General features: G+C 47.7%; 1 protein-coding gene across 1 annotated transcript in view; it reads left to right on the forward strand.

The window, feature by feature from the left end:
* The window catches only part of TMEM163 (transmembrane protein 163), a 219,210-nt gene that overhangs the window by 190,106 nt on the left and 10,075 nt on the right, over window positions 1-19,029 (forward strand). The window contains exon 6 of the mRNA XM_040645516.1: window positions 18,562-18,673. Within this exon, the coding sequence (XP_040501450.1) occupies window positions 18,562-18,673 (112 nt within the window). The remainder of the gene's footprint in view (window positions 1-18,561; window positions 18,674-19,029) is intronic.

A 19,029-nucleotide genomic window follows, 5' to 3' on the forward strand; every position in this document is an offset into this window, starting at 1 on the left:
CTTGCCTGGTAGGGAACAGCATCAGCACGCTTTGGACAGCGGGGGAGGGGCATTGTCACTTAATCCTCCTCCTTTCAGGCTTCCCTCTTTCGCTCCTCTTCCAGGAGTGCCTCGTGGCATTGATTCCTCAGCCTTCAGGGGTTCTGATGCGCAGCTTCTCGACTTAACCCTCTGCCCCTAAGATTCCACTAGTTTTTGCACCTTTCAGGCAGGTGAAGCTCTTCTGTGCCCTTTCCCAGCTCACACAGTTTTGTGGCTGTTGTTCTTGTTTTCTTTGTCCTTGGGGGTTCCTGCTTCAAAAAACAAAACAGAACAAAACAAAACAAAAACCCTGTGTTACCACGTAGTGGGCCTTACAGAACAAGATACTCCAGCGTCTTGATTGGGTATCTCTTCTGACTTCTGAGGCGTTGTCAGATATGTAGAGCAGTGTTCTTAATATTGTGAATTATTTGTTCTTTTTCTTTTGCTGAATCAAAATTGAGAGTCAGGGCCTTCAGGCCACTTCAGAGGAAGAGTGGCCACAGGTTCCTCGGTGTGAAGCGTAGGAGAGTTTAGGTCAGACGGCTGAGGGGTTTGAATACCTTCTACGTCCCTGACCAGCTGCGTGACCTGACCCGAGGGGGGTTACTTAGCCCTTCCGTTTGTGGTCATAATTTCTACCCAAATGCTTCTGTTTAAAATAAGATGAAATTGTTCATTAAGGCTTTGGAAAAGAGCCTCGTCTCTAATGGGCATCAGCGGTAGAATGCTTGTTATGCCTGTTCTGTAAGGAACTCTCTAGTTTGATCCAGGGGTGATGGCGTGCTGTTCACTGGCGTGTTCTTAGTACCAGCAGAGGGAGAGAAGCAGGCAGCCCGAAAATCCTACTCCTTCGCGGAACAGAGCTGTCCCCGGGCCGCAGCGCCTCTGTGTCATGAGGGGTTAGCGGAGGGGTTGTCGTGCTTTGTTCACGTTTTAGGGAACCCTGGAGGTGTCGCTTCCTTTCAGTGTCCCGTGGTTACCGGGGGAGAAAGGTGTGTGCGTCCAGCCAGCAGGGCTCATCTCCAGTCCCGTGGCAGTCAGTGTTCCGGGGTTAGAGTGCATGTCCCCCTGTGCGCCTTGCTTTCCTCTCTCGCAGCAGAAAACGGCTGTCAGACCGATGCCTCACGTGACAGAAGCCGGGCTGCATCTTGGCATGGCAGCCAAGCACTTGAAAGCGCCCTCTTGTCCCTGAGGCAGTCACAGTGCGTCAGTTGATGCCGTCTTGCCCTCCTCCACAGCACCTCGTGACCCTGGTGCTTTGAGCTCTGTGGCGCCCGTGGAGCCGGGCACCTGCTCCCTTCACAAGGCCACAGGGCCTCGGTGGTCAGGTCGACCAGTCTGGCCAGAAATCCACAAGGGACCAGCGCCCTCCAGTCTGTCCCTGAGTCCCAGCAGTGACCCCAAGTCCACTGGCTCAGAGCCTCCTGGCCGCTTGCTTTAGGGTCTGAACGCCAATCTTGACCTTCCTGATGTCAAAGTGGTCTGATGCTAATTTAAAAATTGTGAAGTCATTGAATGTGAATCCGTGGCAATTTGTCGATGTAATTTAATAACCGGGGAGAAATCGAGGGCTCATGCTTGGTGTGATTTCCTCCACATCTGCCAGTTTTTCTCATCTGCTGGGAGTGTGGGTGGGTAGGGGTTGTGATGAAAAGATCGGAGAATGAGAGTGACTTTTAATTTCACCTGGGGCCGTAAATCGATACACATTTATTATTCAGCCAGCACTAGCATTTCCCTGGGTAATTCTGTAACACATGTAGTGTCAGGATGATTTGAAATTTGTCCTCATTAGGAAAGCAAAGGACGCCTTTTTTTGCAAGCATAAGCAAGTGCGCCTCCCTAGTCCCCCACGTGCTGTCACACATCTTATGAAAAGGGAAAGTGTTGGTCTTGGGGGAATGGGCAAGTTGGGTTTACAGACATAGCCCCTGTCTGGTGCTACTGGCCACTGTTCACTGTGACCTCAACTTTGCAACTACTGGTATCACTTATGATAAAGGAATAAGCTTAAAGTAGGAGGTGACAAGTGGTACTGCAAAAAAAAAAAAAAAATCATTTCCACAAAAGGTTTTCCTGTGAGCAACACCATGGATAAAAATGCTTTGAGGGGAGGCTGTGTGGAAAAAATGGGGGTGGTCACAGGAAGGATGGAGAAATTCAGTGTTACAGCGTTAGAAACTGCTGGCGGCTGGTGATCGGCCAGAAACACGGGTTGTCCATTTTACGTGACAGTGTGAATCCATCCGAAGCTGACTTTGGCTGACGGGTGTTAACTGACATCACACCTCTGTTTTGGGGTAAGGGATACCGGCGGGAGGGAAGGGGGATGTCTTAGTGCGTGTGGCCGCAGTGACAAAATATCATAGACTGGGTGGCATAGTCCCCAAACCTTTATTTCTCACCATTCTGGATGCGGGCAAGTCCGAGAGCTCGGTGCCAGCGGGTGTGGTGCTTACAGATGGTGCTGATCCCGCTCACGGGGACATCACCCTCTGGGCCCAGTCACTTCCTAAAGGCCCCAGCCCTCAGTGCCATCACAGTGGGGATCAGGGCTACAACATCTGGATTTTGGGGGAACACAAAGGGAGAGCAGGTGTACTTGTTTGAGCCTCGCAAGTTGAGGGGGTTGGAAGGTTGTGTTGTGCCATCCTGACGGCCAAGATCTTGGTCAGTGACCAGGCTGGCCTTTTCAGAGGCTGCTGGGAGAGATGGTTCTAGCAGTTTGTCCACCGGTGCTCATTTTATGCTGGTATTTTGAGCTGCTGGTACAGCTCTCTTGACGGCAGATGGTCTCCTGTGTCAGGGGAGGGGATCAGGCCCTGCCGGCTTCCTGTTTCTTCACCTGCTCTTGGCATTGTCAACCGCCCATCTCCTTGGGAACCTAAATGAAAAAGCCTGGTATCAACAGGAGGCGTTTAGAGTGAATTATTTAAAAAAAAAAAAAAAAGTTTTGCGGGGAGGGCTGTGAAAGCAGTCACTAGACACCGACAGTACAAAACACTCTTGGTACCTGCAGCACACGGGTGCGTCCCCAGCACAGTATGTTGACAAGGAAGCCGTGGCTCCGTTTATATAAGAGTCATGAATAGACGAAATTACTCTCTGGTGACTGCACCCCGAAAGCGGTTTCAGGGGTGGCAAAAGGGATGCAAAGGGACCTTCCAGGGTAAGGGAAATGTTCCGCATTTTGTTTTGGGTTTGGTTAAATGGCTGTTACCACTGACAGAACTCATCACGTGAAATGGCTGAAAGCTGTGCCTTTTATCCTATGTTAATTATACCTCAATAAAAAGGTATATGGTAATTAGAACAAGCGAAATGAATCCCTAGGTGCCTTTTCGAGTCGTAATGACTTTTAAGCCCTGTGGGTTTTTTTTTGTTTGGCCTCCCCCCGCCCCCCCGAACTCAGGGCTGATTGCTTTGCCTAACTGCCTCTTTTGACCATTTGCCGGACCATAATCTTTTCTGGTGCCTGTCCTGCCCATGTCTCGACCTCCGTCTAGCCACTTACTGCTTTATCCCAGTTCAGAGATAATAACCTGCTTGTTTCCAAATCAGTACTATCCAACTAAACTTTCTGTGATGATGGAAATGTTCTAAGTCTGCACTCTCCAGCATGATAACCAATAGCCATGTGTGGCTCTTAAGCGCTTGAAATGTGGCTAGTCAAAGCAGGATCTGAGTTTTCAGTTTTGTTAATTTTAAATTTAAATAGCCACACATGAGTTTGAATGTGAAAAGTGCTGTTTTAAACAAAAGGATGGGATTACAGCAATTACAGTCAAGGACCACCTCACTGAGCAGGTGATATTTGAGCACAGATATTATGCAAGTGAGGGAATAAGAGGGAGCAGCATGAGCAAAGGTCCTGTGGTAGGAGCATGTTCAACATGTTAGGGAAGAAGGGCAGAGACTGGGGTGGCTGGAGCAGAGGGAGAGAAGGGAAAAGTGGTAAAGCTGGGGGCAGAGGGGTCAGCTTCATCCAGTTGGTGTGGTTGGGTTTGGCCTACTGCAAAGAGTTGAAAAAGATCTTCATCTTATCAGTGTACAGCGGGTCATGGTGACTCTCATCTGCCCGGTCAGCAGACCGTGGGGGGCAGTGCAGGGGTCCTGTGTTCTCCTGGAGAAGAGCTGCCCCACATCCAGAGCTGGCAGATCAAGTTCTCCTGAGCTGGTGTGCAACAACTGATATCACACATCAGCTGCAGGATCCCCCCCGCCCAGATCAGGATTTATCGGCTCTCCCTTGATTGCTCTGAGTCCTAAAACTAGGTGTATGGCTTTTACCGCATTCCAGCCTGGGCTTAGAGAATTGGAAGAGGTCGATGGTGTCCAGCTGCCCAGGGAGAGGCACAGCATGGTTGGGAGCTCGGAGCTCTGCTGCTATTTCTCTGGTGTCTTTGGGGGAGCCACCTGCTCCTTCTGAGCCTCAGTTTCCCCACCTGCAGTGTGGATTACATGGTCTCTAAGTCCCTTTCCTGTTCTAATGCTCTGTGATTTTAAGACCACCTCATGTGTATACAGAAGGTATGTTCTCTCTTGTCTGGTCGTGGGCCAGATTGGGGGGCTGGCCAAGATGGTGCTGAGGGTGTGTCTCAGTGGCTTGGGTCTCTTAGGTGAGACAGGATTAGTCTTGGTGCAGACCAGTGAGTTGGGGGTGGAAAGCTTTTTGTACCCCAGCGGTCTGTCAGGTTCTTGGGATTCCTCTTTGAGTGATTTGTTCCATTGAGTTTAAGGTGTTGGTTTTTCGCATTTGGGGATCAATGACGTTGAAGATTACAGAGGCATTGCTAGCTCTTGAAAGAGCACTCCGCTCAGATGGACTCTTGGCCTTTGTCACATGTGGTTTGGAAGGTAGAGGTCATGTTCAGGACAGGCCGAGGTGGCTTCTCCTAAGCTGTCCTGAAGTTTGGGTTAGGGGATCATGGGCTCTTGCCCACAGGGCGAGAGGAGCTCAGCAGCCCTGGTGACGGGCGTGCGGAGTGTTCTTGCCATCAGGCCTCTATGTCCCACGGCCCTGGCTGGCAGAGAACAGAGGGATATGTTCAGATCCAGCTCATTCTGTCTGGCCTCTGGGAGCATGAGTGTGAGGGTCAGGCTTTGCAGAATTTCATTCTTGCCCTCAGTGGCGTCCTGCTTCCCTCCAACAGTCCAGGGAAAGAGCTGGTNNNCTAGAACACTCCCTCGTGGCGTTTCTCCCCATTCCCAGGTATATTCCAGCATCCTGTTTGATCACCGGAGAGCAGGTCAGCCTAGCCTCTCCTCTGTGTGCCCCCTCTGCCCCCAGAATGCCTTTACCGAGTTAAGATTCTAACGCTCTGCTCCTTTCACGGAGGGCTAAGGTGACAGGGGCTATGGGATAAACATTTCTCTGTCTTCCATAAAATGGCTTGTAAAAGGCTGTGCTGATTATGATTTTGACATGCCTCTGTATAGTAGTTCATATCACAAATGGTTTTTAAATTTTTAACCGAAGCGTAGTTGACATATGATATTAATTTCAGGTGTACAACATAATGATTCAACAATTACGTACGTTACAGATGCTCATTACCGTAAGCGTCGCTACGGTCTGTCACTGTACACAGCACTACAATATGATTGACTGTATCCCCGTGCTGTACTTCTCATTCTGATGACGTACTTGTCTTATAACCGGAAGGTTGTCCCTCATAATCCCCTTCACCTATTTTGCCCATTCTTCCCCATTCCCCTTCCCTCTGGCAGCCACTAATTTGTCTTCTGTATTTATGAGTCTGTTTCTTACTATTATTGTTTGTTTGTTTTGTACATTCCACATAGAAGTGAAATCATATAGTATTTGTCTTTCCCTGTCTTATTTCACGTAGCATAATGCCCTCCAGGTTCATCTGTGTTGTTGCAAATGGCAGACTTTCCCTCTTTTTCATAGTTGTGCATTATATCCCAGTATATATATACCACTGTATGTATAAAGTCCGTTACATCCCAGTATATATATACCACTGTATGTATAAAGTCCGTTATATCCCAGTATATATATACCACTGTATGTATAAAGTCCGTTATATCCCAGTATCTGCACCACACCTTCTTCATCCATTCATCTATCAGTGGACACCTAGCCTGCTTCCATGTCTCGGCTATTGTAAATAATGCTGAAATAAACACAGGGGTGCATGTATCTTTTTGAATTAGTGTTTTTATTTCCTTTGGGTAAATACCCAGTAGTGGAATTACTGGATCATGGGTAGCTGTATTTTTGATATTTTGAGGAGCCTCCATTTCCCACGGTGGCTGCCCCCGTCTGCATTCCCACCCACGGTGCATGACGGTTCCTTTTTCTCCACATCCCTGCCAACACTTGCTTTCCTGCCTTTTTGATACTAGCCGTTCTGATCGGTGTGGGGTCATATCACAAACAGTTTTTATTGCCGCAAGGATGAATACTCAGGTGCATGAGAAAGGATCTCTCCTCTGGGTGAGCTCCTAGGAGAGAGAAGGAATGTAGGAAACCAGTGCAAGGCCGTGTCGCGAGACACATGTGAACCTGGTCCAGAGCGAGGGGGCGTGGAGTGCAAGTGTCAGTTCATGGAGTATGAGTTGTCAGGAAATACTTACGGGAGGAGGAAACACTTGAGATAAGTCTATAGAAAGGAGTGTTGACTCGCTCAGACAGTGCAAATACATCGGTAGGAAATTCACGAGACTTGAAGTCAGACCCTTTGGACCCATGTCCTACCCCTGACCTCTCTAAGCCTCTGATGCAATCTTCATAACGACTGTGCTTTGATCTCCATCTTCGGCCTCACATTATGATAACGGACGTTGTGTTAGAATAATGTGCATATAAGCTGAATCATGTAAATATTAGTAATTGTCACCTAAGGATCTCTGAGATAAATTACTTCTTTTAAAAAATTAGTTTTATTGAAATACAGTGTACATACAGTAAAATCGACCTGTACAATTTGATGAGTTTTTTACAAAAAGATTTTATTTATTTATTGGAGAGAAAGAGAGAGAGAGCAGGCCGGGGCGGGGGGCGGGTAGAAGAGCAGAGGGAGAGGGACAAGCAGATTCCACACAGAGTGTGGAGCCTGATGAGGGGCTCGATCTCAGAACCCTGAGACCATGACCTGAGCTGAAACCAAGAGTCAGACACTTAACTGACTGAGCCTCAGGCGCTCCTTGATGCTGTGGTCACGGAACTACCAACACTACAAAAATATAGAGTATTTTGTCCATCTAAAAATTTCCCTTCTGCACTTTTGAAGTCATTAATTACCCCTCCTCCCTAACCATTGATCTGCTTTCCGTCAGCATAATTTTCCTTTTCTGGAATGTGATATAAGTGAAATAATAAATTATTTAATCTCTTGTGTCTTTCTTTCACTTAGCATAATAAGGGCTTTGCAGGGCAGTCATGCTCTTGCTGAACCTGTTGGTCGTTGAGTCTTTTTCACTGCTGAGTAGTATTCCACTGGAAGGCTACATCACAGTTTTTCTATTCGCCAGTTTTTGGACATTTGGGTTGTTTTCAGTTTTTTTCGACACTATGAAAATAGTAGCTTAGAACAGCGGTGTACAGGTTTCTGTGTGGACAGAAGCTTTTGCTTCTCTTGGTAAATACCAATGAAGTGCTGAGTCCTATGGTCAGTCGACATTTATAAGGAATGGATGATCTGTTTTTACAAAGTGATAGATAAATAGTCCTACTAGCAGTATATGAGAGCTCTCATCCTCACCACAGTTGGTCTCATCTCTTTAATTTTACTGATTCTAATGTGTATGTAGGAGTATCTCATAGTGGTTTTGATATTTCCCTGTTGACTGATGATGTGCTTTTCCTGTGCTTATTTGCTAGTCATATATCTTGTTTGGTGAAATGTTTGTTCAAATCTGCTTGTTTAAAAAAAAATGAGTCATCTGTTTTCTTATGGAGTTGTAGAAATTCTTAATATATTCTGGATGCAAATCCTTAACAAATATGTTTATGAATAATTTTTCTTTCATTTTCTTGATAGTGTCTTTCAAGTAGCAAAAGTTTTTAATAATCCTTTTGGTTAGGTAAAAATGGTATCTGTGTAGTTTTGGTTTTATTTCTTTTAGGAGTTTAAGTGTCTTTCATATGTTTAAAATTCATTATTGGGGCACCTGGGTGGCTCAGTCGGTTAAGCAGCTGCCTTCGGCTCAGATCACGATCTCAGGGTCCTGGGACCGAGCCCCGCGTCGGGCTCCCTGCTCAGTGGGGAGTCTGTTTCTCCCTTTCTCCCCACTCTTGCTTGCTTTCTTGCAAATAAATAAAATCTTTTAAAAAATTCATTATTTTCTAATGTTCCTTTGCCGATTTTTCTGTCAGTTTTTTTGGCTTTTTTCTCAGAGGTTTCTAAGAGCTCTTTATATGTCAGGGAAGTGAACCCTTTGTGATAATAGTTTTTCCTAGTTTGTATATAACCTATCCCCTGCATATGTTTTAATTTTTGTGTCGTCAAGTATACCAGTGGTTTGTAGCTTTGGTTATGAAAGGTTATAAAAGGCCTGCACCGGTACAAGGTCATAAAGAAAGTTGCCGGCATGGGTATAATCTACGTATCACTTGCCTCTAATTCATATTTGTCCTTGGCTTCTGAGTGAGTGGGTGATTTTTTTGAACCTTTTTGCTCTGACCTTCTGTCTATTAAGTAAAGACTGAGTTGTGCAAAGTCATGGGGGCCCAGTGCTGTTAACAGGGAAGACTGAATACCTAACCGGGAGAAGGCTGTCACTGTTTTTACAGAGTCGGTTTCAGTAACATGAGAGATACTTATGGGGACTCTAGGGGAGGCAGTCTGGTACGTTGTGCAGCTGGGAACAAATCCGGGTCCCGCCATGAGCTGAGTGACCCTGGGCAAGTCAGCCTCTGTGCGTCTGTTTCTCCTCTGCAGGTCCCCGCTTGGCTGGGCGACGGGAATTAACCGAGACATCGCCGGTGTGCCGCACGGTTTTGAAGCCGGCGGTGGTACCTGCCTGCTGGCGTTGCTGTTTCTTATCGGGAGCCTTATCTGCTCTGGCGTCCTGATCCTCGGGAAGGAATTCTCTCGAAACTCCTTTTTTAATTATATTCAGGACTGTCTCAGTCAGCTTGGGATGCTATAACAAAAGACCTTAGATTTGGCGGCTTAAACAACAGGGATTTATTTTTCATGGGTTTCTGGAGATTCGAACTCCAACGTCAAGGTGCCAACAGGAGCAGTATTCGGTGAGGGATCTCTCCTTGGGTTATAGACTGCTGCCTTCTCATTAGTAGCTCACTTGGCCCTTCCTCAGGGGATGCAGGTAGAGAGCATGAGAGAAATGTCTTCCCCTTCTTAGAAAGGCACAGATCCCATCATGAGGGCCCCCCTCATGACCTCGTCTAACCCTTATTACCTCCCAGAGACCTCATCTCAGAAGCATTGCGTTGGGGTTAGGGTCTCAGCATATGCATTTTAGGGGAACACAAACAGTCCATAGCAGGGACCGATGACGTCTCGAGCTGATGACTACGTCTCTGTGACATTCCGTAGAGAGAGGAGAGCCAGGTGGGCTTGGGTGGGGAAATTACAGAGGACTTCTAGGATGTCGAAAGCTGGCTTTGGGAGAGAGAGTTGGCAGGCCTGTGCTAGCCTCGGTCCTTCGTGCGTTCTTCGGCGGGTTTACCTTTCTTCTGAGGCAGACCAGCGCAGCAATAGTGAGCCCAGCCTCCTCGGTCTGGGTGAGGCTTTGAGACGGCCACAGTCTCTGCAGGAAGGCAGCTGTTCTTCAGAGCTGGTCCTGGAAGCCGGGGGCGGTTGGTAGAAATAATTCCACGGACGGGAAAAGCCTGAGTTTTGCATATCAGCTTCTCCACATTTAAATATAGCATTTACGCTGTGCCAGTGTTAGTTTCAATCTCTTGGAAGCTTCCTAGGTAGAATCTGAAACCATCCCCCATAAGTGGAGGGCAGGGAGAAACCAAAGAGAGACAGCCCACTCCAGATTGGGAGGTGGCAGGTGTAATAAGCGCGGGAACTTACTTACAAAGCTTGTCTTGGGCAGCTGCAAGACGAGTAATTTCTGCCTGCCAGAACCTTAAAAGTTGATCTAGAGGTTATAACTGGGTTCAGTCACATACCTAGTCCAGCCTCAACACCACATTTCTGTCTCAAGGCTGTATCCTTGGAGCACTTTCTAGGACCGGGGTGGGGGGCAAGTGGCGATCACATTCCAAGGACAGAGGAAGGAGTGGGGAGCCTCCAGTTGCTCAGGTCCAGTTTGCCGGTCGACTGGTGGTCATGTATTCTCTCTCTCTTTCTCTTTTTTTTTTTTTTTAAGATTTATTTATTGTAGAGAAAGGGGGGGGAGGGGCAAAGGGGGAGGGAGAGAAAGAATCTTAAGCAGACTCTCCACTGAGCACAGAGCCCAGCACGGGCTCAATCCCACGACCCTGGGATCAGGACCTGAGCTGAAACCAAGAGTTGGACACTCAACCGACTGAGCCACCCAGGTGCCCCCAGGCATGTGTTCTCGATGACCTCCTCCAATATTTCACCCCTCATGACCAGCTGTTACAATCTTATATGCCCCCTGTTCCACAGTTTTTTCCCTGAGTGGTCAAGCAAGGGGTCTCCTTAGCGTGGAGGTGGCTCATTTGGCAGCTGTTGGGCTGCACGGGGGCAGATGCCACTGCAGCCGTGCGTGCATTTGCAAGAGAAAAAGCACATTCAGACAGTAATTCCCGTAATCAGTGACAGCTTCTTCCACCAGGAGTCTCATGATCCAAACGATGTACTCAGTCCCTAGGCTGGGGGTCAGATCACTCAGGGTATTCACTTGTGCCCTCATGTGATTTAATAAAGATGACACGTTAGCAGACACATCAGGTAGGAACAGAGAACCTTCTGTTTGGATAATGGTGCAGTAATAGTGTCAAAGGCCATCCAATTTGGAGGACAGCTTTCTCATCATAGACATTTCAGTAAGGACAGGTGTTTTGGCTATCATTTAAGGCTTGCTGGGTGGCTATACCCTACCCCAGGCCAACAGAAGGAACAAAGATGGCAGTCAAATGATTGTACCAGGGGGAAACAAAAAAATGCCCATCTGGCTTTGAGGATAGGGAGGTTGGCAACTTTAGAAACTTGACCTAGTTGGGGTGCCTAGGTGGTGCAGTTGGTTAAGCGCTCGACTCTTCATTTCTGCTTGGGTCGTGATCTCAGGGTTGTGAGATCGAGCCCCACATTGGGCTCTGTGCTCAGTGCAGATTCCTCTTGAGACTCTCTCCCTCTCCCTCTGCCCCTTCTGGTTGTGCTCTGTCTCTCTCTAACATAAATAAATCTTAAAAAAAACACAAAATGAAAACTGGCCCTGGTTGTACATACCATGTGTGTTGGCCGGGGGAGGCAGCACTGTCAGGCCTGAGGAGGTGGGTGGACCAGGGTCAGGATATGGCAGGCCAGGACCCCCACTTTCTCGCCCCTTTCAGTGGCACGTGTTCATTCCTAGTGCATTTCAGCAGGTCCAGTGTGCATGCGGGCAATGGGATCCCAGTGGAGATTAATTCCCCCTTACGCAGCAGTTTGAAGTAATTCACCCATCTTGGCAGGACATCCCATTGCAAATTCCAGTAGATAGCTCCTTTCCCTGGTGTGATGGGGCTTGGTGTTCTCAGCAGCCCAGTGTATTGATCCACAGTGAGAGTCAGGGCATTGGCTGTTGACTGAAGCTTCCATACGTTGATGATACTGGGGGCCTCGGCAGGGATCCTGGGTCTGGCATGTGGGGCCACAGACCCTCCTGGTTGATCTTTCAAATGTCGAAAGCCTGGGACAGTACTTCCGTCCACCCGTCAAGGTGGTTTTACTTGTTAGCAATTTAATCCGCTGCTTTAATAGTCTATTTTTTCCCTTCTACCAGCCCTGCTGCTTTTGGGTTATAGGGGAGATGTAACCTACATTCCATGTCGTGTTCTTTTGCCTGGTCTTGCACATCATGACCTTCGAAATGTGACCCCCATCACTGTTTATTCAGCAAGGGTATCCATACTCGGCTTTTTAAATCCCCTAATGGTGACAGCTTGGTTTGCACGGTGACCTGGGAAAGCTTAGGGCAGGTTCAGTGTCCACACAAGCCAGGGCCTATTTAGAACCCTCACTCAGAGGGAGGGGACCAATATAATCAGTTTGCCACCCTCACCAGCTGGGGGCTCTGGTGATCGGCTTTGGACTCCTTTGGCGGTTGCCTTGGGTGTTTAGAACACGTAGGACATGCTTGGAACATTAACCAAGTCGCTGTATTTCAAGTGCAGTTTGGCATCCTTGGCAATATGCCATCTCATCTGGGCATTGTGGGGGCCACTCTATACCCAGTCTTCTGTACCTATTCAAGGGTCAGTTGCTGGACCTTGTTCCGAAGTAAGGCATCAGCTTTTTAAAAAAATTTTTTTTCCAGGGCATCAGCTTCTTGATTGCCAGGGGTATCCAATGGTTTACTGCCTCAGGCTCTTGCAGGCAGACCCAAACGTCCCTCCACACATCCTGACCCCACAAGGACCCACCTGTGAATCATCCATCCCTTGGCTTCTCATTGTCTAAGCCGTAGGGTTAATTTCTTTAGGACAGCCCACTGTCAACGCCACCGGTTAACAGCTAGCGCTCACGAACAGCTCTCAGCAGTCTTGTGGCTGCTGTGGTTCCTTCCTTCCCAAGAGGTTCCATCTGGAGGAATGCTGTGCACGTGCTAGGAGCTGTTGCCCTGTGGGTATATCAGGTTTTGTCCCCTTCCCGAGCTGGGCCGGAATCCTAGGGGCACTCTCTCCTTTGTTGTCTCTGCCACAGGGTCTGACTCCTACCTTCCGGAGTCACAGACACATCTAACTCAAATGGTAGCCCTGTTCGGGAGATGCCCAGAGCTTTCATCAGCCTCATTACTATTCTTGCCTTCTCAAAGGTGGCTTGCTGCTCTGATCCCCAGCCCCAAATGTGCCCTTTCTTTACCAGTGGCAGAAGAGACCGGGGCATGGTGCCAGGTGGGATTATGAGTCCTCTAAAAACCCAAATCTCCACCAAGGTTTCCAGCTCGTTCACACCCCGAAGGGATGAAGAGGCTTGCAGCTTATTAATCACAGCTTTTGGGGGCAACGAGCATCTATTCTGACCAAACAACTCCCTAAACCTTATTGCAGCAACTTGGCCTTGAATTTTGTGTGGGTTCACTGCCCACTTTTTCCCTCTTGCAGCTATTCCAGCAAAGCCTGCACAGTGTCCTGCAGCAAAGGCAGTCTTCACATGTTAACATTTATCACTGATGTCATGGGCCCGTTTTACTGACGTGGGGAAGGAAGACACGAGCACAGGGCCATGACATATTGTGGGGCTACGCGGGTGGCCTGGGGGATACTGAAATGTTCATTATTGTCCCTTCCACACGAAGGCAAGTTGATCTTAGTTATCAGAAGCCTTTACTAATCAAAATCTTTTCCGTGAATCTCCTTGACGATGACGCACTCTTGCAGGAACACTTTTGGCCAAAGCATCAGAATAAAAGAGTAACTGTCTGTAAATGACAAAAGACTTAAAAATGGCCATGGTTAAAGATTTGAAGAGAGTTCATTATAATGTAATTAACAAAAAAATTTGGTTATTTCTGTGACATACATTTTAAAATTACGACTAATAGCATTTTACCAGGACTTACCAGGTTTTTAGGAATTTCAAATAAATGTGCCCTAAGGAAAGTTTAGCATCATTCATATTTGACAACGCTTCCCATGAAATTTAACCTACCAAATAAGCCTAATTAGTTCAACATCTTCCTTTCATAAGGAGAGAGAACACATCTTTTGAGATATTCTGGGGACTCTGGAAAATCCCAAAGTTACTTCATAGTTAAGACTTCATTGAAAATTTGATTTTTGGGAAGCTTGTCAAAACTACCCAAAGATTTAAAAACACGTGATTAAATAGGATCACAGGTCACCGTGAAACAGTACTTCATTATCCATTTAACCAAAGTGATAATTAAAGACTTCAAAGGCAAATACAGAAAGTTACATAGTCGTGAAAAACATACCTCTTCTAATAGATACTCAGTTTTGTTAAGTAATCAGAGGCCTGATAAAGATAACATGAAGCAGAGGAAATTATTTTGACGAAACACAGAATCTTTTGTTTTCTTGGCAGATGGCTTAAAAGGTAAAGAAAAACCTTTCACAATCTCCTCGAAAAGAAGACCAATAGTCCAAGAAAACGTTGTCCTTTTAGCAGATGAAAAAAAATTATGTTTTAGTTTTACAGAAGAACATGTTTGATATTAAAGCTTCTTTTCCTTAAGTTAAGTAAATAGGGCTCTTTTACAGAGTAACTTTGGCGATGCCCCCGGTGGCATAAAAGCACTTCACACACGTAACGTAGACCCGCAGACATAAGTGACACACGGGCACGCATTCGAGACCCCGTACCTTGCATTCTCAAACTTGAGCCCTTGATGAGTAAACTTATGGAGGCTGAGGACTAGATTTTGGGCCAAGAAGCCCCTCTAGCAGTCTGCATCTAATAGCCCTCTTTCCGCCTTTTCCTCCTTAGTCTCTGTGGGTAGTCTTGTGGTTATTTCCCAGGGTGCTTACGTTTCAAAGGCATCATAAGATGCACAACTTAAAGGCACAGAGAAAGAAAGCACCTTTTCTCCTGGGAGGGTTTTGTTCAATTGCTCTTTAAAAATTTCCCTTCTATTAAAGGTTGGTGGCATGGGGCTCCTTGGTCTGTTTCCTCACCAATCACCACCAAATCCTCCTCTTCATTCTCCTCAGTTTCCCAGAGATCCCACCGCTAAGCATCCTAACCAGACGTTGTCACAGGTGCCCAGATCTTCATCCAAGATCTCTTGCACCCTCCTAGCGTCGCAGAAGGGCACGCTAAGTTCTCCAGCTGATGCTCCTGCCCTCCCACCTTGTCGGCCAGCCCTGGAGCCGGCAGAGTAGTGGACGCCCATACATCCTGTATCCTCAGCTCTTCCTCCAACTCTGTAACCCGAGCTGCAGCCTCTGGGGAGTGGGGGGCATCGGTGGCCAGCCGAGCTGCCCACAGTAGAGGCCAGCCCACCGTGGCCCTTTGTTTCTTTTTGGTGCTGCAGTGCGCTGGGCGCTGTGCCTCACACAGGTGCACTAAAGCCTCACCCCTGCTGTCACAGAATAGTCCACAAGCATCTAAGAGATGGGCCACTCCTCCCCACATAGAGATTGATGGCCAACTCCTGCGGATGCCTCCTTCCTGGCTGGCTTACCAATCGTTAGTTCACAAGCTCCTCGGGGCTTCCCAGCTGTGATCTGAAACTGGCCCCCATATGTGGAGGGCAGGAGGTGATGGAAGACAGAGGAAGACCCCTGCAGACTGTTGGGGGTAGGTTTTATAAGCAAGTGAACTTACTCATGAGGCTTGCCGTGGGGTGGCCATGAGATGAGTAGATTCCCACGATCCTGGCCACCCAGGCTCGAGCATTTATTCAGAGGTCCCACCTGGGTTCAGTCGCAGACCCAGTCCAGGGAGCCCCAGCACCACATCTCTCGAGGCTGCGTCCTTGGGGCAGCTTCTGGGAGTGCGGAGGGCAAGTGGGACTCACATTCCAAGGATGGGGGGGATGGGGAGCCCCCAAGTGCCTGGTCCAGCTCGCACGTCACCCAGCAGTCAGGTCTTGATGACCTTCAGCAGCCGGAGCCTGCTGTAAGCACTCTGAAGATCCTTCTGAAGTGGAATTCGGGTTCAAGCAGAGAACGGGAAGCGCTCTGAATGGTACGGAATGGGCTTTATTGTTCGGTGCAGGGATGAGACTTTACAGGCCGGTGGGGCTGTTGTCCCTGAAGTCAGCAGGGCACCTGGAAGGAGGGAGATGGGGGCATAGGGCGAAGCAGAGCAAGGACAACGCGGACCCTGGAGATGGACTGGAGCTGCATTTGACCCCACTGGTGTAGCCTCAGTGGCACGGGCGATCTGAAGCAGAAGCCTCAGTGAGCCACTGCGGTCCCACTCGTAGTGGTCAGATTTCTTTACAGTCACCATGCATACTTGTTCTAGGTAATCAGTTCCCTACGTTTCTTTTATAGGAGTGCTTAGCATACTTTGGGGCTCGCCCTCAGCACTGAGCAAGGCTGCGTGGTGGAATGAGTTAGTGTGTGGATCATGTGCTTGGGCCCTTTACCACGAATTGCTCCACGGACCGCACATTATTTGCTTGCGGGGGGCTGCAGGTATCGCCCTCCCCCCTGTGGAAGAGAGAATTGAGATGCGAACGCTCGGGTCTGTTTCCCCAGGAAGCAATGGAGTCCACATGCGAGCAAAGGTCTGCTGGTGCCTCGCTGCCTTTCAGCCAAGCCTCCCGTCCAGCAGACCTGGGAGAGGACTGCTAAAGCCATAGTGGCTCGTCTCAAGATGCCCAGCTTCTTGGGACTTAGATGGGGTGAACACAGATGTTCTCTACATCTGGGAATTAGGGATGAAGGCTTTGCCAACAGATCAGATGGAATCAGGCTTCAGGTACGGGGGGTGAGCAAAGCGAGAATTCAGCCTCTGAATGTGGGGTCTCAAAGTGCCTGACTGTGTCAGTCTCCCAGCTTAGGCTTTCTGAATCCTGTCAGCAACTGGGTCTGTGTCGATATGTTGCATTATGTCCTGTGGGTGCCAACCCCCACGATTAGACTGAGTCCCTGCACAAAATGAGTTGTGATTTGGAGACCCTAGCCAACCCTCACCCCTGCCCCTCGTGGACCCTGCTTTGTCACCTCATGCACAGCAGGGACTTGGGATCTGCCACGAGGCTAGGTTTGGCATCGTCTTTACTGATAATTTGAGGAGGTGAAAAATAATAATAATATAATAATAATAAATTCAGTGAGGTGACCATTTTAAAGAACTTTAAAATTTGAAATAATTTTAGATTTATAGAAGAGTCACAAAGATGTCACAGAGAATTCCCGTATATCCTTCATCCAGCCGCCTCTAACGTTCACATCTCACATAGATAACCAGGGCACATTTGCCCAAACTCCAAAACTCCAGGCTCCTTTCCAGTTTTCCCAGCTTTTCCACTTAATATCCTTTTTCCGCTCCAGGATCCAGTCCAGGACACCATGTTGCATTTAGTCCTCTGTCTCCATAGGTTGCAGTCTGTGACAGTTTCTTGGTTGTTCCTTGTCTTTCGTGACCTTGACGTGTGTGAAGAGTAGTGCTCAGATATTTCGTAGACTGTCCTTCCATGTGAGTTCATTTGGTGTTTTTTTAAGATTCAGCTGAGGTTATGGATCTTGGGGTAGAACACCAAGACCTGTCCTTGTCCCGTCACGTCCTATCAGGGAGCACATGCTATTGGCCTAACTCGTTAATGGCCTTGTTCATCTTGATCACGTGGCTTAGATTCCTTGCCAGCCTTCTCCCCTGCGAAGCCACTGTTTTCCCCTTTCCATACCCTACTTGTTAGATACTCGTCACCAGCCCAGCCCGCACTCAGGGAGGAGGGAATTCAGCTGCACCTCCTAGAAGAAGGATTAGCAAAAGATCTGGGGACATATGTTAAGACCAACCACCATTGATCAGTATTCTGGGGGAGATGCTCTGCTGCCTTGCAGATATCTTGTTTCCGGAGAGGGGATTTTTCAAATAATTTTGTTTAGTTTTGAAGCCAGAGAAGCAGGCTGTCTTCTTTCTTCCCAGCTTTCTGGCACTAGGTTAGTGAATTTGGGTAGTAAGATGCTTAAGGAATCTTACTTCTTTTGTATATGTGATGCTTTATCAGATTTCTGCTGTAAGTTGCATTTTAATATTGGAGAGAATCTGGAGGCTGTGTCTCATGGGAGCGATGCAGGGGAGCTCCAAGTTGAGGAGCCTGGGGGGCCCCAATGCCATGAGATGGTGGTGCTGGCTTTTGCGTGTGTGACTCATTCATTTGCTTGCAAAGTTAATGTAAAAACTGATAGGAAGTGCTAAGATAACGTCAATAGCAGGCTTTATTTTTAGATGACTTTTCTACACCTTGAAGGGTATATTTGAACCTTCTAATTGCCTTGTGTGAATTTACGGAAACAACATGGTTATTAAGTAGCTTCAGCCATAACTGACCCTGTGGCCAATTGAATAGGCTCTGTGTTGAAGTGTTCTTAGTCCAGTGGTGTACTTACATGTTCCCGTATTCTCCAGCTGCTTTTTAAATTATTTATGAAAAACTACACATAGCATGCACTGTTTTTAGCATTCCATCCAATCACGTTATTGATCAGTGATTGCCGAACATTTTGGCAGAAGAGTGAAGGCGAATCTCCTACAGGAAAAGAAATACTTAGTGTCTAAGGGAATATAAATCTGGATTATCTGTTTTTGATTATCTTTTCCAATTCCAGTGACACAGGTAACTAACTGACCAATGAGAACAAGCAAGATACTCTCGCCTGGTGGCAGCATACCCAACTGATTATTTGTTCAGGGAACAAAGCTGATCTTTAAGGCAAGTGGTTTGCAGATAATCTGTTCTAACGGGAGGTGAACTGTTGAAATCTGGAACTTTTTCTTCCAGGATGATTTCCTATTCAGCGTCTCCATTTTAAGTGGGATCCTTTGCAGCATCCTGGCTGTGTTGAAGTTTATGCTGGGGAAGGTTCTGACCAGCAGAGCACTCATAACAGATGGTGAGTAAGGCCAGTGTGCCTGATCTCTGGGGGGCTAAACTCACAGTGAGGGAAGATGCTATTCAGTTGCTGGTCCTGCAGAAGAGCTCAACAATTGGAAATCTGTTCCTCACTATTCTCCCCTCCTCAGGCTGTTTAATGATTCTCAGGGTTCCCATATCAGGGCAGATGACTTGTACCCCGGGAATTTAATAAATTTCATGAATCACCTCCACTCTGCCCTCTTAACAGGGTGGGTCGGGGTGCCCCAGCCTGTGGTGTTTGTTAAAAATACGGATTCCAGAGCCTGACCCCCTGAAGATTCTGATTCTGGGAGTTGGAGGTGGGGTCCAGGAAGTCATAATTACACCAGTGCC

Source organism: Ursus maritimus, unplaced genomic scaffold (assembly GCF_017311325.1).
Source record: "Ursus maritimus isolate PB19 unplaced genomic scaffold, ASM1731132v1 scaffold_1, whole genome shotgun sequence".
NCBI classification, from domain to species: domain Eukaryota; kingdom Metazoa; phylum Chordata; class Mammalia; order Carnivora; family Ursidae; genus Ursus; species Ursus maritimus.